General features: G+C 45.8%; 1 protein-coding gene and 1 long non-coding RNA gene across 2 annotated transcripts; one reads left to right on the top strand and one right to left on the bottom strand.

The window, feature by feature from the left end:
• Positions 1-8,570: 8,570 nt before the first annotated feature.
• Positions 8,571-9,597, bottom strand: TMSB10 (thymosin beta 10). The gene is made up of 3 exons (XM_049652041.1): positions 9,501-9,597; positions 9,110-9,224; positions 8,571-8,856 (listed from the first exon to the last, which is right to left on the bottom strand). Exons 2-3 carry the CDS (start codon positions 9,207-9,209, stop codon positions 8,822-8,824), a joined length of 135 nt encoding a protein of 44 aa, XP_049507998.1. The 5' UTR covers positions 9,210-9,224; positions 9,501-9,597; the 3' UTR covers positions 8,571-8,821.
• A 466-nt stretch (positions 9,598-10,063) lies between these two features.
• LOC125937394 (uncharacterized) lies at positions 10,064-18,067 on the top strand. Its single transcript, XR_007462374.1, has 3 exons — positions 10,064-11,138; positions 11,516-11,606; positions 16,346-18,067. It is a non-coding gene; the product is annotated as an uncharacterized LOC125937394 (long non-coding RNA).
• Positions 18,068-24,673: the final 6,606 nt, after the last annotated feature.

The following is a 24,673-nucleotide window of genomic DNA, read 5'->3' as shown; positions in this document are numbered from 1 at the left end:
CATTGATTTAACATTACAGCAATAGACATGAATGCTACAGAAATTCAGAGTAAATGCTGAATAACGCCAGGGCTGAGTCGACAGGGCCCTCTCTTAGTCTTCCGAATTTCACTGCAGAGACAAAAATTAAGCTTGATGCACATTTACTTTTAAATCAGAATACAGTATTCCATGATCCTGTATTTTGCCGTTAATCCAGGTTACCTGTTTATCTTACCTGTGACAAACGGAGGTCTGGGAGAATCCATTTTGTGCATCCTGAGCAACTACCTAGCCTAGGACCCAGTATGTAGCAGACTGTTACTAAATTGTGGGTGAATAAGCAGAGAAAGCGATAGATTGATGACTAGCGATGGCTTCTCCACTTTGGCTGGCCCTAACTAGCGTGTTCATTCTGGCCAACGCTGCTGCTTTCCTTGCCACGTGCTTCCACCCAGACTCCCTCCAGCGTCAGCTTCCAGGGTCTTGCCTATACGGGCTCTCAGACACTGTGATGTCTTGCATGTTCACCCTGCCTTTTCCTGGGCTCAGTGCCAGAGACACCCGCTTTATCATAGCTTCATTTTATTGCCTCTCTGTACAGTGTGTTAGCCATAAAATTAATTTATAATACTTCTTTGGGGGCTGTAGAATCTCTCTCCAAAGCAGTGCTGTGTCTCCTAAGGTACTTTCTGGGAAGTGTCCTGGTTGTGGGATGCTTCGGTCTTCCCCTCAAACACAGAAATGAAGTCACATAGACAAGTAAAATTTCTGTTTGCCTGTCAGATTACAACTTCCGTATTGCTCGCATAATCTGAAGTCTTACCAGTTCTCCTTCTGCGGAGTCTTTTGTATCTGCCCTGGTTTTCTAACCCCACAGCCAGCGGTGTGCTAGAGCCAACTGGCACCAACTTGCAAAGATCCAGTTGTCAAACTCTTGACAGCTTAAAATTGGCAATATTTACACTGTAGAAATCAGCAAATGCTACAAAACAGCTCGTACCTCCCTCCACCCTGACCGAGAGCTGGTTGTTAAACATTTACTAGCATAGCACCATGGATGTACACAGACCTTTCCCTAATTTAAGTCCTCATTACCTCTTGCCTGGACGGTTACAATATCCTACTAACCAGTATCTCTGCACCCAGACTTCCCATTCCACATGATCATTGTAGAATACTTTCAACTGCAAGTAAGAAAAGTCAACTACAGATTTCTTCAATATAAGAAAAATGCATTATTTCACACAAGGTGTTCAAACATAAGACACTTTAAAAAATGTTTACTTATTTATTTTGAGAGAGAGAGCGCGCGCGCAGGGGAGGTGCAGAGTGAGGATGAGACAGAGAATCCCAAGCAAGCTCTGCGCTGTCAGCCCTGAGCCTGATGCAGGGTTGGAACTCACAAACTGTGAGATCGTGACCTGAGCCAAAACCAAGAGTCGGATGCTTAACCAACTGAGCTACCCAGGTGCCCCAATACACTTTTAAAAAAAGTTTTTAAATTTATTTTGAAAGAGAGAGAGAAAGCATACAGGGGAGGGGTAGAGAGAGGGAAAGAGAGAGAATCCCAAGCAGGCTCCTAGCTGCCAGGGCAGAGCCCAACATGAGGCTTGATCTCACGACCTCACGATCAGGACCTGAGCTGAAATCAAGAGTCAGACACTCAACCAACTGAGCTACACAGGAGCTTCTGATAAGGCACTTTCAAGAAACCTCAGTGGCTCAAGAGCTCAAGTACTCAGATTCTTTTTATTTTTCCACGTTGCCACTCTCAGTGTGTTGCATTTTCCCTTCATGGGTTCAAGATAACTGTCATGGTTCAAAAACATATCACATATGATGTGATCACAAAAACATACACAATGATGTGTGTAGCTTTTTCTTATGTTTTTCTTAAAGAGCGAATTCTCGGAAGGGACTTCCCAGAAGTCCCTCTCCACAGGCTTCCTCTTGGATCTCCTTGGTCAGGATCGCAACCTGTATCTATTCGTAAGTCAATCATTGCAAAGGTAATAAAATTACCATGATTGGGTCAGACCACTAATTCCCAACCCCTTAGAACCAACATCTCCTTCTGTAGCATAACACTCCTCTCTCCTGAAGTGGAAATCAAAGAGAATATAATCTACTCTCACATATACTTTAAAAACAAAGTAATATAAGCCCTTATTGGAATATAAAGGTGAAATAAAGAAATATAATTTACAAAAAAATATGCATATGCATTTCAGTATATATGGTACATTGTATTATCATGACTCCTGATTATTTCCTGCCTTCTCCATCACAGAATTATACATGCCAACCTGATAGCATGTGGCTTGCAGCACCTCACCCAAGTGATGTCAGGCTTGCTTTATGATTTGCTTTGGCTAGTGTAATGTGAATGGAAGTGCCACACTCGGGCAGAGCTTGAAAAGCCATCATATGGCTCCGCCGTTCTTTCCTTCTGCCATAAGGAGAGCGTGTTCCAGACAGGGTCTGCTCCTTTGGCACTCAGACTAAAGACATGTGCATCGGGTTTCACCTGATGTACATATGAATAAAAAATACAGCTTGTTGCGAGCCACTGAAATTGTTGGAGTTTGTTACTGCGGTACAACCTATCACAAGCTGACTAATAAATATTGACACAGCTATTTCTGCACCTAAAGAAGCAGTCTGCACTTTATGTGTGTTTGCACCTACACATAGCATTACCAGGAATCCAGCAGCTTCAGAGGAACACTGACACAATCGTGTTGTATCAACAATTCAAAAACCAGGAAAAAGTATCGCTATCAGTGCCATGAACTCTTGGTGAAGCTCTGAGTTAAAAAACAAAATGAAACAAAAAAGCATCCCTCAATTTACAGTTATATGCTAGCTGCATTCTTGGAATAGGCAATGTATAATAAATTTGGGCAGAATTAGTTTTTGCTGCAGTCACATAATTGTGAAGAGATAGTTCAGCTCTGCAAATGCGTAGTGATTCATTTACAAGTCATGGGTCCATTTATGTAAAGTTCAAAAGTATGCAAAATGTATACATGCTGTTAGAAGTTAGGATAGGTATAGGACTATCCTCAGCACTAGGGGGTGTTCAGTTCGTGGAGATTCATCGAGCTGTAACACACTTATGATCTGTGCATTTTTCTGTAATTGTGTTATACAACAATAAAGAACCTTTAAAGAGTCATGTAGGGCACAGTACAAATCTTTGATGTGTGGAACTGTCTAGTATTGACAGTTGTCTAGTATTCCTGATTCCTGTTTATGAACTGTCAGTGGGGTCCCCTAATCATTATGATAGCCAAACTGAAACAAAACACCCTCACAAATTTCTATCATGCTGAACCCCTGGGTGCCTTATGTGAGTGGGGGAGAGGGGCAGAGGGAGAGAGAGAGAATCCCAAGCAGGCTCCACAGCTTGGAGCCTGACACGGGGCTCGATACCACAACCCTGGGATCATGACCTGAGCTGAAATCAAGAGTCAGATGTTCCCCTGACTGAGTCGCCCAGACGCCCCTATTCTGCCTTTTGTATTGTTGGTTGGCTCATGTCTTTTGTAGCATCCATAGGTTTCGTACAGTGATAGGCACCCACTGGATACTCAAAAATGCATGCTGAATTAAACTGACTAAGAACACAGCCTCTATATCACAGAAATCAGCAATCCAACATCTAAAATCTTTTAACTGGTTGAGACCCATAGTTGCCATCTGGGAAACATACAGCTTTCCGTCAATAGCCTCAGTTGTGAATTAACTGTACTTCCCCTCACTGTAGTAGGATTGTATCCTGAACTGGGCTCTGGGAGGAAAATGAGGATGCTTGGCTTTCCTGAACCATGGTAACTTTCCCATACCCTCATGCTTGGGCTCTGTCAATGCACAGTAGAACCAGCAATACGACAGCGGTGGGGCCTGATAGTAGCCTGGCTTTAGCATGGCCAAGATGGAGTAGGTGAGGGCAGGTGATATTTCAGTTACAATTCAACAAGCGTTTATTGAGTATGTTATTATGTGCCAACTACTGTGTATTATGTGCTGGCTTCAACTAATAAGAATCCATCTCTATTTGGCCTAGCCAAGAAGGTGATGTATGTGTCCAGATACATAGGGAGGTACGGACAGGAGGTGAGAGGAGAAAGAGAACATCTTTGGCGGGGATATGTAGGAAGACTAATCAGAGAGAGTGGTGGTTGGGAGGGCCTTGTAGATGGCCAGTATTTGACTAATTAGAAAACCAATGGAGGATCACTCAAAGTGGGGAAAATATTCAAGGGGGGTTGTTTACACAATCTTCACCTCTTTCCTCTGAGTTAATAGCATGTGGCCTTAAAAGCTGGGAATTCTTAGCTCTTCATGGGATTAAAAGAATCTTTTCATTGAAATAAAATGTACATACAGTAAAATGCATATGAGTGCTAATCATAAGTTTACATCTTGATGATTTTTTACACATGTACACACCCATGTAACTATGACTCTGATCAAGGTATACATTTTCATCACCCTGGTAGGTTTGGCTGAGTTATATTATCAGAAAGCAGTTTTGTCTTTTCTAGAATTTCATCTAAATGGAATTGTAAGATGTTAGGTATCAATACTTGGTTCCTTTTTATTGTTGAGTAACTTAATGAATAACTGTGTGAATATATTAAATTTGTCTATCCATTCTGTTGAGAGACATATGGAATGTTTTTGCTCTTTGGTTAATATGAATAAAGCTGCCAGGAACATGTCCTCTGGTGGACACATGCACTAATTTCTCCGGGATATAGAAGTAGGAATGGAGTTGCTGGGTCATTGGGTTTCTTATGTTCAGTTTTAGTAGGTGCACGTTGCCAGGCTGGACTTGGGATTGGTGTCTGAAGTGGGGGTAGGGCGGCAGCCTTGTGGGACTGAGCTCTTCACCTATAGGGTCTGCACTAACTTCAGGTGGATAGTGTCACAATGAATTGAATTTTAGGACACCTACCTAGTGTCCAGAGAATCACAGAACTGCTTGATTGGGAAAACCTACACATTTGGTGACCTGAAGTAGAGTATTCTCTGTGTAGAGTGTCGTAGTAAAGGAGAAACCGATTTTTTCCTTTATGTGTGGTGTAAGTAGTGTAGTAAGGGTAGAGAGAAGAAACACAGAAGTGTTTTTTCTCATTTTTTTTTAAGTTTATTTATTTTTGAGGGTGGGGTGGGGGATGGCAGAGAAAGAGGGAGAGAGAATCCCAAGGAGGCTCTGCACCGTCAGCACTGAGCCTGAAGCAGGGCTTGAACTCACAAGCCGTGAGATCATGACTTGAGTGGAAATCAAGAGTCAGATGCTTAACTGACTGAGCCACCCAGGTGCCCCAGAAGTGCTTTTTCTATTCCAGGGAAATGACAGAAGGTGAGGAAAGGCATGGGACCTGAAGCATCTGATATTGTCAGAGGAGAGGAGGTGTTTGCCTGAGGGCAAAGAGGGTGGGAAAGCCATCTGGGGGATTGGCAAGTGTGAGGAAGAGAGCTTGGCTCCTCCTTCTAATCTAGACCAGGTGCTCCCTAAGTGTCCTCCATCTGTTTTCTCAGCACGGTGAGCAGGCATTCAGCGCATGCATGTTGAATAGGAGGTGGAGGGACGTCTGCAAGAATCCCTGAGTGGTCTGGTTTGACCCTAAGACAGTGGAAAGGCCCAAGCCCTGAGGCCTAATTGTTAAAACTGGTTTTAGGAATGAAATAAGGAAACAAAACTAGAAATTCAAGTAGGTTTAAAAAGAAATGTTGTTGGGGTATCTGAGCGGCTCAGTCAGTTGAGCATCTGACTCTTGATTTCAGCTCAAGTCATGATTCCAGAGTTGTGGGATCAAGTCCCACCTCACCTGTGGAGCCTGCTTAAGATTATTCTCTCTTGCTCTTCCTCTGCGCCTCTCCCTGGAACATCTGCTCTCTTTCTGAAAGAAAAAAGAAAAACAAATGTTGCAGTTTTATCTTAGCTTCAGGGCAAACCTCAGTCATTTTGTGACTGGACTAGTAATTGGTCCCTGAATTCTTAGATCGAAGGAAAAGGGATAAACCAGCAATTGACTATCATCCTCCCAAGATGTCAGTATTCCCATGTGGCAAGGGACAGAAAAGAGGGGGGAAGGAGGCGTGGGTGCTTCAGTGTTCTTCCACACTCCAACTCCCAGATCTGGCGCCGGGGCCATTGTGATTTCCAAGTGATCCCAGGGGACCAATCACTGCGAGAGAGGCGGGGCCTAGGAAGCTAGGCCTCCCTGCCAGTACTTGGCCTCTGGGGTCTGTCTTAACATTCAGGCCTCTGAATACCTAGATGTGTGCGCCAGTGTGCAGCTCAAGTGGGTTGTGGAAGGCAGGCTTACCTTATAAACTGATGCGGTGCTTAAGACTTCTGAAATGATTAAGCGACCCCCCTCCCCTATGGGCATCTCCTTTCCCCACTTTGTCCTGGCCACATCCGATCAGCTCATTATCTGAGGGTGGAAAAGCAAAAGTGCCTTAAGTCTCCCCTTGATTTGTGACTTAAATCTTAGAGCAGGGCTGTCATCAGCACCCTGCAACCTCAGAATAGATTTCTCAGGGAGGGGGTGAGAAAGTCATGGGAATCTTCTGAGAGTAAGGGGGCCCCAGGAAATGGGGCTCAGGAACTGCTCTCCAGGTGAGCTCACTGGGGTCAGAGAATCTGTGGGATCCAAAGGAAGGGAGCATGTGATTTGCATCCCAGAGAGGAGGTTGGGGCCAAAGAGGCCTTAGATGTGGCTGCCGGGACAGGATTCCTAATGCCCATGAGGGGCACCTATGGAGGGAGGTCCAGAGGTGGAGGGTGCTTGGGGTGGGGGGAAGGAGGAACTCCTCAGCAACCAACCTTGTAACAGTTGCAGGTAACTTCAAATCTGCCTCCTCCATCTCCTGCCTTTTCACACCTCATCTCCCTGCTGCTTGCTCCCTCCACTCCAGCTTGTTCTTCCTCAGATCACCCAACACTCTTGCATTTGTGTTCCCCCTCCTGGAAGCACTTGTCTTATCCAGAGGCCTCCCTCGACTGACCTGTTGAAAACTGTAATGGCACTTACATGCCCTTTCCTGCCCCAGCACACTTCTCCCCCCTACCCAGCTTGCCTTTTCTCCAGGGCCCTTCTCACCAGCAGGCATACTGTGTCACTGCTTGAAGGCAGTAGTCATTTCTTCTGGTCCCTTTTCTTTAACCTTCCAGCGGTAGACCCTAACAGGGTCAATTATGCTCAAGTAGTAAATGCTCATGAAATCTCATGAAATGTTTGACACAACAGATGTCCCGAACCTTAGGTTATAGAATCTCCAAAGCACAGCTTTGGCCCCAAATTCTGGCTCCACTACTCACTGGCTGTGTGGCTTTAGCAAATCCCTAGTCTCTTTGAAACTTAGCTTCCCCATCTGTAAAATGGAATAATAATCATACTGCCTTAATAGTTTCTGAGAACTAAAAATCCGAAAACAGTGCCTGACTCACAGCAGATATTCTGCTAAGGCCCCTCCTCACCGGGGCCTCCTAAGGTGTTTCCTTATCTACCCTCCCTACCCCACTACCCCCACTTACCCTCCACAGCATAGGTGTCACTGTCAGAAGTCACTTCTTTGTGCAAGGCAGCAGCTCCCTCAGCCTAGGTGTTCCTGCCCTTGTCTGCTGTGGCTGCCCCATCTCACCCGCTAGGAGTTTAAGTTCCTGTGGGCAGGGATCACACCTCATTGAGATTACTTGCCCTCACCCAGTGTCCAGTCCCTTATGGTCAGACAAAAATGTGGGACAAATCACTAAAGTGTCCTCATCTCCCTTTTTAGATTTCACCCCTGAAATCATCAGCTAGGGTCTTCTGTTCCAGAATGTCCTGCAGCTTCCCCATCCCCCCACCCCACCCCACTCTGGGATGGTCCCTCTCTTCCCCATGGGTCTAGAGGCTGTGACCCTGTGGGGCTCTGCTACCAGCCCCAGCCCTCCCTCAGCATGCCCACCCTTCCTGCTGCTGCTCAGCCCAGCACTCCCTCTAATGGCTAGCTTTTGTGGAAGGTTCCGCGCTAGGGTTGAAAGACAAAAAGCTAGGCTGTCCCCTAAGGCTCCTCTAGTTCCGATGTTCCTGCTGTGGTTTCCCTGGATCCCGCCTTTGTTTTCCTTCCAATGCCTCCTCTTTTAAGTTCCAAGAAAGCCTCTTGGAGAGTTTGTGACCTCACCCAATTTCCAACCTTCCAGATTTAGTCTCTTACCCCTTCTCTTCTCAGACTTTAAATCACTGTTCTCTCTCTGGGTGTGAATCAGAACCGTGAAGAGGCCAGGGAGACAGGGGGACGGTAAAAGCTTATCAAAAATCCTGCTCCCCTGAGAAAGCATTTCCCCAGCTTCCAGAAAGGACAAGGTGAGGTTAGTTTTTACATGGATTGCATTATAAGCACGAGCTAAGCAGCTAACAATAACGCACAAAATCCCCTGAAGAAGGTGAAGCCAAAATTTAAAATGGTCCCTCCAAACCGGCCCGTTCTGCGACCCCCTCCCGCTCTGCGGCAGCAACTCCTGTGCGTGGGGCTGTGCTGCAGCGACACTGCCCACGAGATTCCCAACGAAGACTCAGACCACGCCAGCCATGCCACGAGGTGTGTTTTATTTTCATTAATCATACAAATAATTTGCTATAATATCCCAGGGCAAACCGGAGAATTTGGCAGTCCGATTGGTGGGGGTCCCCTCAGAGACCCACAGGCCGGTGGCGTCGGCACGGAGTGCCCGGGTTCACAGTGCAGCTTGTCGCTCGTGTCCATCTTGCAGGTGGCTCTTCTTCCTCCACGACTAGGGTGTCTCGAAGATGACGGGGGTGGGGAATCCTTTAGGCTCTTAGGAAATTTCGCTCCGCTTCTCCTGCTCAATGGCTGTGGAGAGCAGGAAGCGGCACTGGCGGAGGAGGACACCTTGCAACCCCCCAGCCGAGGCACCCACGAGGTTTGGGGCTTAAGAAAGAGGCTTGGGGCTGGGGAGACGTGCACTTCGTGGAACAGAAAGGGGGCCGGGGCCGCGGGGACCCGGCGCCTTGGCCAGGTGGGGGTGGGGCTGGGTTCGCGGGAAGGGCGGGGTGGGGGGGACCGGGCTGGGGGCCCGCGGACCCGGAGGCGGGGGTGCACTCACTCTCTTTGGTCGGCAGGGTGTTCTTCTCCTGCGTCTCCGTTTTCTTCAGCTTGGCCTTATCGAAGCTGGCGATTTCCCCCATGTCTGGCTTGTCTGCCATTTTCTTAAAGCGATCCTAGTGGGGAAAGCAAGGCGGTTGGCCTGCGGTCGGGGCCCGCGTCCCCTCCGCCTCTCCGCCGACGCCTCTCGACGTGGCACTCGGCCGGGGCGTTCCCGGCAGCCCCAGGACGAGGATCTGGGCGCGGCCCGCACCCCCCTCCTAGCCCCAGGGCGTGGTCCGCCGGACGGGCGTCCCGTCGGGGAAGGGCGCCTGTTGCGGCCGCGGCGCGCGGGCCAGGTGCACCCACTTCGACCCCACCCGGATGGGGCCCCCGCCCAGGGCAGCGCTCACCGTGGAGTTCCGCCTCGAGCCCGGCGACTGGTGCTCCCACTCGCGTTGCTGCAGCAAGAGACAAAAGAGCGGCGCCCGCCCCTCGCCTTATATATGCCGCGCCCCGCCCCGCCCCTCACCCGCCGCAGCGGGGGCGGTGCTGATAGGCGAGGGGCGGGGGCAGCGCGGGCGGCTCGCTTCCCCGCCGCGCCCTCAGCCCAGGCTGCCTTGGGGGCTGGGCGCGGCACTTCCTGCTCCGGGGCCCCAGCGCCCCGCGCCCCCAGCCCGCGGTGACCCCGCGGTGGAAGCTGTGGGTGCTGCCGGGACGGGTGCTGGGCCCTTGCTTTCCGTTCGGGGCTGCGCTCCCCTCCCCAGGAATCTGCTGCTCCCTTCCAAAATAATGGGTGTGGGGGCCGGCGGGGGGAGGAGTGTGTGGTTGTGTGTGTGGTTGTGTGTGTAGTATGTAGTTGTAGGTGTGGATGTGCAGCGTTGCACGCTGGCTCTGCAGTCATCCCGGCTCGCAGGAGATCCCCCCCCCCCCCCCCCCCCCCCCCGCGCGCCCCCCCCCCCCCCCCCCTCCCCCCCCCCCCCCCCCCAACCTCCCCTCTTCCTCTCCTTGGGGAGGCTGAACCCTTGCATAGACTCGCCCTAAAAGAATCTGAGCCGAGGGTTCCTAGAGATGAAGAGACGGGGGAAACAGGTTTCCACTGCTCTTTGCTCGGATTGGGGGCCGGTTGCCCTCTCGTCGTCGTCTGCGTTCCCTGAGCTGGGAGGCTCTCGCGGGAGTGGTGGCGGGTGTTCCTTAAAGGCTTGTAAGCATTGTCTGAAGGGCGGTGGTGAGAGCAGGCAGTCCGAGAGGGCTCTCTATTCTTTCTCACACCAGGGCTCCAAGAACACTGTGTCCAAGGGTGTGGTTTTCCTCCTTGAAGATAACCTTGAAGATACCCTACAAACGTTCTTATTTTCCATATTAACCCATTATAGGAGGGGTATAATGCGATTGTTCAAATCTTTCTTAGAAAAGTTGTTATTTTCAGTGGTATTATCTAAAGATGTTTAGGTAGTAAGTTCCATAAATTAACAACACGGGGGGGGGGGAGCTGGTTGTTGTCTTATTTGTGCAGAACTTTCCTTTTTCAAGTGCCAAGGAGTATTAGCAAGCTCTGTTAAAGTGGGATTTGGTGGAAACATCTAAATTCTGTCCACGTCTTCCCTATTTTCTCTGCTTTTCTTGCATTCCCTCAGTGTGTTTGGAAGAGAAGGAAGAGCATTTAGGCTTATGAATTTGATATCCCAAACCCCTTGTGTGACCTTGGGCAAGTCTTTCCTACTCCTCTATTTCTTCATCTGGAAAACAGCTTTAGCATAAAGCTTAAGTGAGCTAATAGAACAGGCATCAAGTGGAAGCCTAATAGGGCAGCCCCATGAGACTGCCACACTCTTACTTCCTTAGTGTATCAGTCATCCAGCTCTAGAGTATGCTGTGTAACAAACTACCCCAAAACCCAGTGCCTTAAAATATTAATCATTTATTTTTGCATGTTCATCTACAGGTCAGTCAGCTGCTGCTGGTTTGGACCAGGCTGGGCTTGGTTGCAGGTTGCCAGCTGAATCTAGGTCTGCAGGACCAGGAACTAGCTGGTGCTTATTCTTCTCAAGGTGATGGCAGAGCAGCAATAGGGTTGTAGCACAAGAGAGTGTAGAAGTGAAGAAGTGCGTGTAAAAGCATATCATGTTACCTCATGTCTGTGAACATCACATTGGCCAAACCCACTGTTAATGGAGTGGAGAATTATATTCTGCCCTTGGTGGGGGAGGGAGGGGCATGGACATTTCCTGAATAAAAATCCAACTTCGTGGTCAGGGTAGGCAAACAACTGTAGCAAATGGCCCCTATAGTGGCTTAAAGCAATAAGAATTTATATTGCACTCATGTGGCAACACTATACGTTGATGTTTCTGGTCAGGCAGCTTACCTCCATGTAGTGACTCAGGTACTCAGGCTTCTTCTCTCTTGTCACTCTGCCCTCCTCCAGGTCCTGGGAGTTTACTCCGTGCATCCAGGAGATAGGAAAAGAGGAAACAAATACAAGACTGCACTGGAGTTTTTATGGACCAGTCTTAGAGGTAGTCGCCATCATTTCTGCCCTCATCTCATTGGCAGGACTTAGTCACATGGTCTTACCTAATCGCAAGAGAGGCTGGGAAATGTAGTCAAGCTGTGCACCCAGGAGAAAAAGAAGGCAGGTTTGGGCAGACCTGGAGCATACACTATTAAAGGATCTGCCAAACTTGAGTGTGAAAAAATGCAGACATCCTGAGACATCAACTCTTCATTGGGTCTCACTGGCACTTGATTCCTTTTCAGATGCAATGGCAAGCATTATTTAGGTGTTATCTTATGGGACCCCACCTTTGGCCTGAGCATTTGTCCCAGTTTGGACCCAGGGTGAACTCCAATTCCAATTTTTATTTTGAAAACAAAGGGATCTATTCCTTCTCGATACAGCTATAACACATGTTTCAAACACATCAAGCGCACAGGATACCTAAACAAAGGAGCCTACAGGGACTTACAGATATTCTTTATTCTCAGCTCTGTGGCCCGTCTCTAAGAAAATGGGTATCCTCTGTCATTTTTTGCTTAAGAACGCTCGTCAAATCTATTAGTTTCATTCAATCCCATGGGTAGTGTTTTTATTTTAATTTTTTAATTTTTATTAAAACTTTTTAAGTTTATTTATTTTGAGAGAGACAAAGAGAGCAAGCAAGGGAGGGGCAGAGAGAGAGAGAGAGAGAGGGAGAGACAGAATCCCAAGCAGGCTCCACACTGTCAGTGTGGAGCCTGACACAGGGCTTGGACTCACAAACCGTGCCATCACGTCCTGAGCTGAGACCAAGAGTCAGATATTTAACCGACTGAGCCACCCAGGGGCCCCACTCCCACCATTTCTTGAGAATAGATTGTCCTTTATGACTTTCTTCTAGCGAGTGAAATGTAGCAAGGGTTATGCTTTTTAACTTCTATGGCTAAGACATAAAAGTCCATGGAGATATAAAAGGCCCGACTCTCTCTCAGGATACCTCTGCACTCTGAGAAAACCAAGCACCTACAAGGAAAGGCTGCTTGTAGGCATTCCAGCTACAGCCCCAGCTGAGGTCTGAGCCATCAGTTAGCATCAACCACTAAACAGGCAAACAGATGAGCCTCGAAGCTTTAAATTACCCCAGCTATTGCTGAGTGGAACAAACACAAGTTGTCCCTGGCCAGATTATTACAGATTCGTAAGCAAAATGAATGTGTAGTTGTTTTAAATCACTGAGTTTCAGGATGTTTTGTTATGCAGCAGCACCGTGAGATGGAAAAATCATAACTTAGTGGTGTCAGGGTCTCAGGTCCCGTTTGGGGATTTTTCCTAAGTATCTTCTGCAATACTCACACATATACTTAGTCAGTTGTCATTTATCAAATATCCATGAAGTTTCTAGCAGTGTTCTCTGGATGTGGAAGAGACAAAGATGATGAGACCCTTGAGTTACAAGTCTAGTGTAGTAAATGAATCGCTCTAAGTCAATCAACAAGCTCATGCTCATGCCTTGCATTTACTTATGACTTGGGTGTCATTTATGTCTGACAACATTTCAGCCTGCTGCTTGGAACAGATTGTGTACTGTTAACAGATGGTATTGAGAGAGCTGAACCACTCAACTCCAATTACATTTCCATTTTCTTTGTTGAGAAGGATGCTTTGGAAAATGTCGAGCTAATAAGAGGGAGCTAATGGAGTCTTGATGACTGTCAACTGCGGGGTGAGGAGGTGGGGAAGGCAGTGGAGAGAAGCCTTTGGAGATTTGCTGTGGGGCAACATTCCTCAGGCCTGTTCAATTTGACATTTTTTTTTTTTTAATTCGGGCTTTGAATGGGGATATAGATAGAATGCTGATCATATTAGGAAGGATGTAGCTCTGTAAACACTAAGGCAAGGGACACCTGGGTGGCTCAGTCAGTTGATTTCTGCTCAGGTCATGTTCTGGTGGTTCACGAGTTCCAGCCCCACAGCGGTCTCTATGCTGACAACTCAGAGCCTGGAGCCTGCTTTGGATTCTGTGTCTCCCTCTCTTTCTGCACCCTCCCCACTCATTCTCTCCCCTTCCGCACCCCTCTCTCAAAAATAAATGATCATTAGAAAAAACAAAACAAAACTAAGGCAAGCTGGATCCAGTGGAGATATAGACAAAATAAGATGAGATTAGACCTGATAGGGGCAGATGCGGGGCCTGCTTGGTCTGACCACAAACCCTACAAATACAGACAGACATGATAAATATGATTACCTCTCAAAAGAAGGTGAATTTTGTGGCTGTGTGAATAAGAAAGAGTTCAGTCCAGGTTTCCCTTGACCGCAAGGAAGACATTCACTTCTGCCTCAGGGCCTTTGCCCTTGTTGGGATCCTCATGTGAGATGCTGTTTTTACTCTAAATATTCACACTGTGCACCTTATTTCACTCAGAACGTTGTTTAAGTGTCCTCCTCTCAGAGAGCTTTCCTTAACCATCCATATAGAGTAATTCCTTAACCATCCATATAGAGTAATACCCCTGACATTCTCTCAACCTTTACCTTGTTTCCTCTTTCTTCATAGAATCCATCTCTACCAAATGTGTTATATATTCACTTATTTGTTGTCTCTCCCCCATACTAGGAAATTGAAGACCTCATCTATCTGGTTTACTACTGCATCCCCAGCACCAAATGCAATGCCCTGACACCTTAAGTGCTCAATCAGTGTTCTTTGAACAATACATAAAATTCCTTTTTTTTAAATTTTTTTTAATGTTTAGTCATTTTTTTTTTCAACGTTTTTTGTTTTTTGTTTTTTGTTTTTTTTTATTATTTTTGGGACAGAGAGAGACAGAGCATGAACGGGGGAGGGGCAGAGAGAGAGGGAGACACAGAATCGGAAACAGGCTCCAGGCTCCGAGCCATCAGCCCAGAGCCTGACGCGGGGCTCGAACTCACGGACCGCGAGATCGTGACCTGGCTGAAGTCGGACGCTTAACCGACTGCGCCACCCAGGCGCCCCATGTTTAGTCATTTTTGAGAGAGACGGGGAGACAGAGTGTGAGCAGGGGAGGGGCAGAGAGAGAGAGAGAGAGGGAGACACAGAATCTGAAGCAGGCTCCAGGCTCTGAGCTGTCAGCATAGAACCCGATGGGTGGCTGGAACTCACGAACTGTGAGATCATGACCAGAGCCGAAGTCGGACGCTTAACCGACTGAGCCACCCAGGCGCCCCAATGAACAATACATAAAATTCTTAATCAAGATGAAATAAGCTATTCTGAGTGAGATGATGAGTTCCCTGTCATTGGAGGCATTCAATGAGAAGTGGATAGCCAAGTATGTGGACTATTATAGAGATGGTTCAGACCTTGGGCTGGAGTAGGCTCGCAGGCAAGCAAATCTACTTCTCCCTACAGGACCTTTCTGGTCCTTTTCTTGCTGTTGTTTTAGTTGTGAAACATCCTCCTTTTGGGTACCAGTTTTGCCAGCCTGAAGAATAGCTGCACGAGTCTTGCACAAAGGAGGTATGGGAAGCAAGGAAATCAGGAGGTGATCTCTGTATTTTCCATGCCATCAAAAGGCTGTTTCTCTTTGTAGGTCATGGAATTTAAGGACCTGAGATAAAATTGTGAAGAATGTAAAGCGGGCCTTTGAGGTTCAGCTCTGTAGATTGTTCTGCTCTGTAGATGTGTGGATGAACCCCTAAATAAAGCTTGGCAGCTGCTTAGCTCACCCAGGTGGCTAACAGCCAGAGTGCGAGTGCGAATAGTATGGCTCCAGTTTTCATTTCTGGTGCTAGAATAGCAGTGATGATGGCAACTAACATTATCGAGTGGCTGTTGTGTTCCAAGCCTTGTGCTAAGGACTTTTACAGGTATCATCTCACTTAATCCTGTTTTGATCATTTCTGCTTTACAGCAGAGGATCTTTGACTTGGGCAAGGTCACACAGCAGGTGATTAGTGTTGTTGAAATTTGAACCCAGGTCTGGCTGATTCCGAACCCTGAGCTCTTACCCATGGCACTTTTTTTTAAAATTTCTTTTTTTTTTAACGTTTATTTATTTTTGAGACAGAGAGAGACAGAGCATGAATGGGGGGAGGTCAGAGAGAGAGGGAGACACAGAATCCGAAACAGGCTCCAGGCTCTGAGCTGTCAGCACAGAGCCTGATGCGGGGCTCAAACTTGCGGACCGCGAGATCATGACCTGAGCCGAAGTCGGACGCTTAACCGACTGAGCCACCCAGGCGCCCCTTACCTGTGGCACTTTTGCCTTGATCTCGCAGCAGTGTTTGCAAACCAGCAGTCTGGATCCAGCTGGCATATGTATTTTGTTTGGCCGCATTAAATTTCACATGGGAAGATTTCCACTTTAAGATGTAGATCTTCTCATGGCAGCATTGTGATTAACAGCTGCACCCTTGAAATGGGGCATGTTGTCTTCACTTTACTGATTCTCTACCAGTCCCTAATGTCTTCCCTGCATGGAGACCAGTGTCAGTTGTCATTTATCCTATCTTTACAGGTGTTTTGCTCCCAGTGGAGAAATATTTCTTGTTCCCAGGCCTCTCTCTATGGAAGTCAGCTTTTAAGATGGTCCCCAGTGATCCTGCCTTTTGTTCCCACCCTTGTAAAGTCCTCTCCTCTATTGTACCAGGATGGGTCTGTGTGACCAATGTTATACGGCAGAGGAGATAGTTAAGTTATGAGTTAGACTGAAGTTGAGTTATAAAAGACTATAATTTCCATTCTGGTGCCTGGCTTTCTCTTTCTTTCTCTTGGGTCTCTCGTTCTGGGGGAAGCCAGCTGCCATGTTGTGAGCAGTTCTACGGAGAGGACCACGGAGTGAGGGAGCGCCAGTCTGTGGCCAACAGCCAGTGAGGAGCTGAGGCGATCAACAAGCGAGTTTGGAAGCAAGTCCTCCGGCCCCAGGTGAGTCTTCAGATGGCTGCAGCTCTGGGTGACAATTTGACTGTAACCTTCTGGGACACCCTGAGCCAGAACCTCCCAGCCAAGCCATTCCCAGAAACTGTGAGATAGTAAGTGTTTGCTGTTTTATGCTGCCAGGGTTAGGAATAATTTGTTAGTCAGCAAGAGACAAACTCATTCACTATCAAAAGTGGGGAGAACAGATAGGTCAAGAGTACCATGTAGTTAAAAAAATTAAGAAAGAGCTTATTTGTCTGTGGAAGTAAAGAATATTTATATCATTAGGAAGCCTGCCGTAGTAAGAACTATGGTATATGGGAAGGATGAGACAGTCTTCATGAGCCAGGCCGATTTTACTTCCTCACGTGCTCTACCTGGCCCCTTTAGGTCTTTAAGTCTTCCAAGCTTGCTATAAAGCAACGGTTTTCAAATCGTTTTTGACCTTGATGATTGACTCCCTCCCCAAGAAGTGCATTAAGTACACTTCACACTGTGATATGGTATTCACATGAGCGCACACAAATGAAACAGAAGTTCTCTAGAACAATATTCACTTTCACTATGAGTGATATATTCTAAGCTTCTCTGTTGTATTCATTTTCATTTTTTTAAAGCATTTTCATTTGGAAATAATTATAGACTCATGGAAAGTTGCAAAGATGGTACAACTGAGGTCCCCTGTGTACTCAATGGTAGCATCGTGTATGACTATAGTGCAGCATCAAAACCAGGCAACTGACAATGGTGCAATCTGCAGACCTTTCTAGATTTCACCAGTTTATTATGTGCAGTGTGTGTGTGTGTGTGTGTGTGTATTTCTCTGCAATTTTATCACATGTACAGAGTTGTACAACCACTACAATCCAGATACAGACGTATTCCATCACCACAAAGGGAAATCCCTTGTGCTACACCTTTATAGGGTCACCTACCCCCACTCTTCCCCGACTCATAGCCCCTGGCAAACACAATCTATCCTCTGTCTCTAAAATTTTGTCTTTTGAGATTGGCTTTTCTCACTGAGCACGAGGCCCTTGGGATCCATTCAAATTGTGGAGTGTACCACAAGTTCAGTCCTTATTATTTCTGAGTGGTATTCCGTGGCATGAATGTACCCCTTACTGAAGGCCATTTGACTGCAGTTTTCAGCTATTAAAAATAACACTGCTGTGAACATTTGTGTACATTTTTTGGTGCGTGTGGACATAAGTTTTCATTTCTCTTGGATAATGTCTAGGGAAGTGTTTGCTGGGTCATAGGGTAAGTGCATTTTAGTTTTGTAAGAAATTGCTCAGGGGTCTGCATGGCTCAGTCAGTTGAGCATCTGACTCTTGATTTCAGGTCAGGTCATGATCCCAGGGTTGTGGAATCAAGTCCCATGTTGGGCTCTGCGCTGAGGATGAAGCCTGCTTGGGATTCTCTCTCTGTGTCCCTCTGCCCCTCTTCCTCAGCCCCTCTCCCCTGCTCTCTCTTTCTCTTGAAGGAAGGAAGGAAGGAAGGAAGGAAGGAAAGAAAGAAAGAAAGAAAGAAAGAAAGAAAGAAAGAAAGAAAGAAAGAAAGAAAAGAAAGAAAGAAAAAGAAATAGCCAAGAAATTTTCAGAGTGGTGATATTATTTTATATTCCCACTAGCAATTTATAGGAAATTCAGTTTCTTAGCATTCTTACCAGTATTTGGTATTGCCACTATTTTTAATTTTAGCTGTTCTAATAGGCATGGAGTTATTTCATCAAGGTTTTTTTCTTTTTAAGTTTTATTTATTTAAGCAATCTCTGCACCCAGCATGGGGCTCAAACTCATGACCCCAAGATCAAGAGTCGCATGCTCTTCTGATTGAGCCAGCCAGGTGCCCCTCATCAAGGTTTTAATTTGCGTTTCCCTAATGGCCACTGGTGTCGAACTATTCCTTTTTATTTTATTATTTCATTAAAAATATGATTGTGACCTACTAACTTGATTTTATCATCCACTAACTGGTTGTGTCCAGCAGTTCAAACTCTGCTGTAGGGGGATAATTTCAATCAGTGGCTTAGCGTCCATTATTCTCAAATCATCTCTAACTTCTAAATTCTCCTTTAGAGAGAATTTAAGGAGAATTTAGAACATCTCCTTCTCAGATGTTCCTGAAATTTTATGTTTAACCTAGATGTCTTCTGGTGTCTGAAAAAGATCTAGATAAGAATGATTCCAACTCCTGTCTGATGCTTTCCCATGGTTTCTCTGAATATTCTTATGGTTATTTCTGGTCTCTGAATTTTTGTGTCGCCACAGTGATCCCATCCAAACAGGGCCAGCCCTTGGCTTTCATTTCTTTCTTCAAAGCAACTGTAAAAATAAGGCTGGTCTGTGCAGTACAATTTTTACCGAAGGTTTGTGGGTGAAGGAGAGGGACGAACCTGTATTTTTAATGGTATATATATATATATATATATATATATATACACACATTAATGTTTATTTATTTTCAAGAGAGAGACAGGTAGAGACAGAGAGCAAGCAGGGCAGGGGCAGAGAGAGAGGGAGACACAGAATCTAAAGCAGGCTTCAGGCTCTGAGCTGTCAACACAGGGCCCGACGCGGGGCTCAAACCCCTGAACCGCAGGATCATGACCTGAGCCAAAGTTAGATGCTCAACCAACTGAGCCACCTAGGCACCCCTTTGTTGATATATTCTGAATCCTGAAAGCCCTTTTGGTACATTGGGGTCTTTTTCTAGTTAGCTGGTAACTCACACTATGTCACTATCTCCTCATTTCCATTTTCTGATTCCCTCCTTCCTCTTTATTCTTTCCATTGAGAAATACCAAAGTCCCTTCTTTCTTTCCAGTAGAACAGTGTACTTGTTCTTTGCTACCCTGGTTCTTGCTAAAAGGAAATTTTTGGGTCTCCCTTTCTACTCCATGCAACTGATGGAAATATTTCCCCAAAGATAGTTCCTTCCTCAGTGGGATTTTGGTGTTAGTTATTAAGATAATACCACTTGTGTCTTTTGGCAGGATAATCTATCCTCTGTGTTTTTCTTTCTTTTAAATGATAAAGAAGTTTTTTTTTTTTCTTTTTTCTTTTCCCTCCCTGCTTGGTATAGATCTCAGTGGAAAGCCTTGAGGTCCTGGATTTTGCCTGCCACCCATCTGTGCGTAAAGTTTGCTCTGTGCACCAGTGCTTGCTAATGTGTTCAATCCTTTATTGTCTACACCTTTTGTCTTAGTCATGAGGGCTGACATGACAGAATACTATAGACTGAGTAGCTTATAAACAATAGAAATTTATCTCTCACTATTCTGGAGGCGGGACAGTCCAAGCTGCTGGCAGGTTCAGTGTCTAGTCAGGATGTTTCCTGGTTCCTAACCGGCCATCTTCTCACTGTGTCCTCACCTAGTAGAAGGGGAAAGGCAGCTCTCTGGGGTCTCTTTTATATGGACATGAATCCCATTCATGAGGGCCCCACCTTCATGACCTGATCACCTCCCAAAGGCCCACCTCCTAATACCATCATCTTGGAGATGAGGACCCAAACATTCAGTCTATGGCACCAGTGTTCCATGTTGATAAAACTCTTTGAAGAGTCACTCTGATGCAAGAAAATTATACCTAAGAACAAATGAGGCTTTGTTCCTTAGGTTGTGAATTTTTCGTCTCTAGGGCATGGTATTAGATAATGAGGAGGTACGGGTCATACCTGGGATTAGGAAATGATGAATAGAAGGATTACAGAGAAAATAAGAACATGTATTCTTGTTTCTCCATTAAGTCCATCGAGATTTGTCTGAGTATCTGTGCTACATCCTGCGTGTGATATAGAGACGAGTAAGCTGTGGTTCCTGTCCTAAGGATCATACAGTCTAGCGGACGACACAGATTTGAAAGAAACCTAAAATGTTGGTGGAATCAAATAGAGCCAGTGTAAGAGTAAAGACTGCGGACTCCATGGAGCAGGGATCGGCCGTCCCTGTCAAGCGCTGTCGGATTTCCTAGCCAACAGAAATTGTGACTCTCATACCTGGATGTTGTTTTAAACCACTGAGTTTTGGGGGATGATTTGTTATGTAGAGTAAACTGGGGCACACCAGTAAACTGGGGCACATCTCTCTCCCACCTCCAAGCCCCAAATCTCCCATTTCCTTCCTTGGGAGCAATCCCTGCTACTGGTCTTTTGTGCACTCTTTCAGAGATGCTGGCATTACATATGTGCGCACATATATTCTTTTATTTTCACAAAAGATAATGTATTATCACACGGGATATTGATTTGGGGGTTACAAATGAATTTTGACAAGTAAGTGAATTCTCCAATAGGGAATCCATGAGAAATGAAGATTGGCTGTTTTCATAAAAGGTATCAGTTAATTTTAAAATGTTAAGATGTTCATATATATTTTAAATGATATTTTCTCTTAAAATATTATCTAGTATTCGAAAGTGAAGTACAAATAATTATTAATGAATTTCAAAATTGTAAGCCAGCATTATTTTTTATTTATTTTATTTTATTTTATTTTAATTTTATTTTAAGTAGGCTCCATGCCTAATGTGGGGCTTGAACTCATGACCCTGAGATCAAGAGTTGGATGCTCTACTGACTGAACAAGACAGGCGCCCCAAACCAGCATTATTTAAAAATAAAATATTTAATTAAACTATTGGCTATGCAGTTAAATGTGATGAATAATTTTTATAAAATTTAAAGTGTCTTCAATGTCTATCTTGTGAACAATATAAAGAATCTGTATATTGCTTCATATGTGTTATCTACGTATGTACAGGTATAAGAATAATATGAGCTATTTACTAATTGTGAAATATTTCTCAGCTGCCATACAATGCACTTGTTGGGAACACTGTGCTAATTTGTGAGTAATTCCTGTAGCTACCAGAATTTCGGCGCTAGCTTTTGGAGCCACAGACTGGAACAGGAAAAGGAGTGAGAAGATGGGCGCTTGGTACTCCTGGAAATCCTGGTTTTATAAGAATCTGTGAGAGAAAAGGTTTGAGTGACAGAAGCGCTGAGGTAAGTGCTTCTGTCTCCCCAGTCATCCCTAAACTCAGAAGCATCTCATCGTTGGTGCTGGCAGCAACACAGCCTAGAAACCTCTCTGGCGTTGAGGTATAGTCACCCTTTGCCTCCAGAATACAGAGGAAGCCCGTGCCCAGGTCTGCATGGTGTTCGTGTGTGCAGGGGGGGTCATCTAGAGTGCCAGCCCCTCTTGCCTGGGTGTATGGAAGGGACACCTGTAAGCAATGCTGCCAATGAATTCAAACAAAATCTGTGCAAGTGTCTGTGTGGGATAAATTCTGACTGTTTCTTTGTCGTTTTTGACCAATTTTCATTCATTTCTGACTTCTTTTTAGTTTGCATAATTTCCAGAAAACTGGCCCCTTCTTGCATACTACATCTTTTATCTTCCTCCTTCAAGAATATGCAAAATTGCCATTTCCTTTCTGGTTAATTTGCTCATTTCAGAATTCATATTCTTTTTCTGTCTCCTTTATGCCATGTGTTGCTCTTTGGCTTGGAGCCAGATTACTAAGCTTCCCCCAATCAAGCCTTATAAAGAGACAATTACAAGCTCACTGGGGAAGGAGCAATAATTTATAACCGGCAAGTGGAAAGAAAGGTTTAACTTACTATCACAGCACCTCTGGAAAGGATGGTGGTGGATGTGTGCTTTCATGCAAACCCCCTCTTCTCTAATGAAAGTGAAGACATTTTTCTGAAGCACCTCACATGGCACATAGGGTCAGGAGACCTGGGTCCAAGCACTGGCACAATTCCCTACCAGCCCTGGGCCTTTGGACAGTCACATGGCTTCTCCGAACTTCAATTTCCTCATCTAAGAAATGGAGATAGTAATTGAGCTGTCACGAGGATCTGTGAGATCAAGTAGCTGAAAGCATTTTGTAGGTGAGATGTATTGTGTGAAGGGGAGTGGTTCAACTACTTTGGTTTCTTTTTATAATTTCCCTGCACCATGCTAATTACCTCTCTGTAGTATTTTCTGAGCTGGTTCTATTGTTATCATGCCATGCTCCCCAATAAATGCTCCTGAGCTGAATATTAATGCTTCAAAAAGGGTTTCTGGAAATGTTGAAGGACAGGGTCATCTTGAAGGGACGGTGATAACGGATGGAGGAAAACACCAGTTCTGAAATTAAGATCAGATGATGTCTGGAACTGATTGGAAAATGTTTGCCAGGAAGTTAGGGGAGGTTCCCACAGATGAAAGTCGGGACTGGGACTTCCCCACTCTATTGGCTGCCATAACAAAATGCCGCATACCACAGACTGGGTGGCTTAAACAACAGAAATTTATTTTCTCGCAGTTCCAGACCTGGGCAAATTCAAGACATGGGCAGGTTTGCTTTCTTCTCTCTCCTTGGCTTGCAGATGGCCGCCTTCTCGCTGTCTCCTTACATGGTGCATGCACATCCTGTCTCTCGGTGTGGTCATATTTCCTCTTCTTAAAGGGACACCAGTCAGACTGGAATAGGGCTCCACCCTAAGAGCCTGATTTTAGTGTAATCATCTCTTTAAAGGCCGTTTCTCCAAATACAACTATATTCTGAGGTATGGGGGTTGGTGACACATGACACTTGAGGAGACACAATTCAGCCCATAACACTCATCAACATTTAACTCACACGTCAGTACAGGTGCTGAGTTTAGCCCATTGCGTTCTTATCCCCAAAGCATGTACCAATACTTTTGACCAGTCGAGTGAACCAGGGAGCTTTCAGCTGGGAGTCCGAGTTGCACTTGACATGGCTCGTTCATTCATGTGCTCATGTGTTTATTCAACAAGCATCTCCTGGGTGCCTGTCAGGTGCTGAGTGCCAGGCCAGGTGCCAGGGATTCCAGGGCGTCCTGACACCTGACCGTGAGCTGTTCATGGTCTGTAAGGGGAAATAGACACATGAATAAATAGATGTGATGCTGTATGATGGGTATAACAGGACAAGTTGACACCACATTCAGTGGTGGGATAGGGTGATCCACATGGCTGTGGACATTTGAGCTGAGTGTGTAATGCCATGAAGAATAATAGCTGACATTCATGGGATCTTTATCTTGACTGTGTGGTGGGCTAGGTGCTATATGCTTTACTTGGGCTATCTCAACAATAGTAATTTCAACCACAACTACAACCGGGTTGTTGAGCCATTATAACCCTGGGAGCAAGTATTATTGCCTTCATTTTACTGACGAGGAAATGAAGGCCTGGGGACCTTGTTATGGACTGAATGTTTGTGTCCCTGAAAAATACATATATGAGAGCCCTAACTCCCAGTGTGATGGTATTAGGAGGTGGGGCCTTTAGGAGGTAATTAGGTTTAGATGATGTCATGGGGGGGGGGGAGACTGTCATGATGGGATTAGCGCTCTTATAAAATGAGGAAGAGAGAGGAGGGCTGTCTCACTTCCTCTCCACATATGCCATGAGGAAAGGCCATGTGAGTGTACAGTGAGAAGGTGCTCCAAGCCTGGTCTACAAACCAGAAAGAGGGCCCTCACCAAAAGCTGAAACTGCTGGCACCTTGATCTCGGATTTTCCAGCCTCTAGGATTGTGAGAAATAAATGTCTGTGGTTTAAACCACCTAGTCAGTGGTGCTTTATTGTAGCCACCCAAGCTGATGAAGACAGAACTAAAGAACTTGCTCAAGGTCTTATGGTCCTAAGTGGCAGAGACGGGGTTAGAGGCTACGTTGGTGTAAATCTCAGCAGAAGCAAGGCAGGGAGGAACAAGGAAGAAGCAAAGAGGGACAATAGGGGGTGTCCTGCCTTAGCCCCTCTGTGCCTCTGCATCCTCATCTGTAAAATGGGACGACAACAATAGTACACACGTCTTAGGAATGCAAAGTGTTTAGAACAGCACCCGGCACGTAGCGAAGGCCAGGCATGTGTTTGCTCTTATCACATTGTTGATGGATTTCACAGATGCAGGGAGGTTAGTTAGGAGATTGTTACTATGATCCAGGTAAGAGATAATGAGGGTCGGAGTCAGAGTGGCAGTGGGGAGAAGAAGCTGAAAAATTTGAGAGTTAATCACCATAGACAATAAGCAGTTGGTGGATATGATGATATGATGTAGTGGGTGACAGAGACAGGTCTCCAGCTGGCTTGGGTGACATTGTGACATTGGCAGAAATAACTAACACTATGTGCTAGGCTCTGTGCTAGATGTTCCTCCCTATGTATCCAGAAC

This window comes from Panthera uncia (assembly GCF_023721935.1).
Source record: "Panthera uncia isolate 11264 chromosome A3 unlocalized genomic scaffold, Puncia_PCG_1.0 HiC_scaffold_12, whole genome shotgun sequence".
In the NCBI taxonomy this organism is placed as follows: Eukaryota; Metazoa; Chordata; class Mammalia; order Carnivora; family Felidae; genus Panthera; species Panthera uncia.
This window is presented reverse-complemented; position numbering and strand designations above follow the sequence as displayed.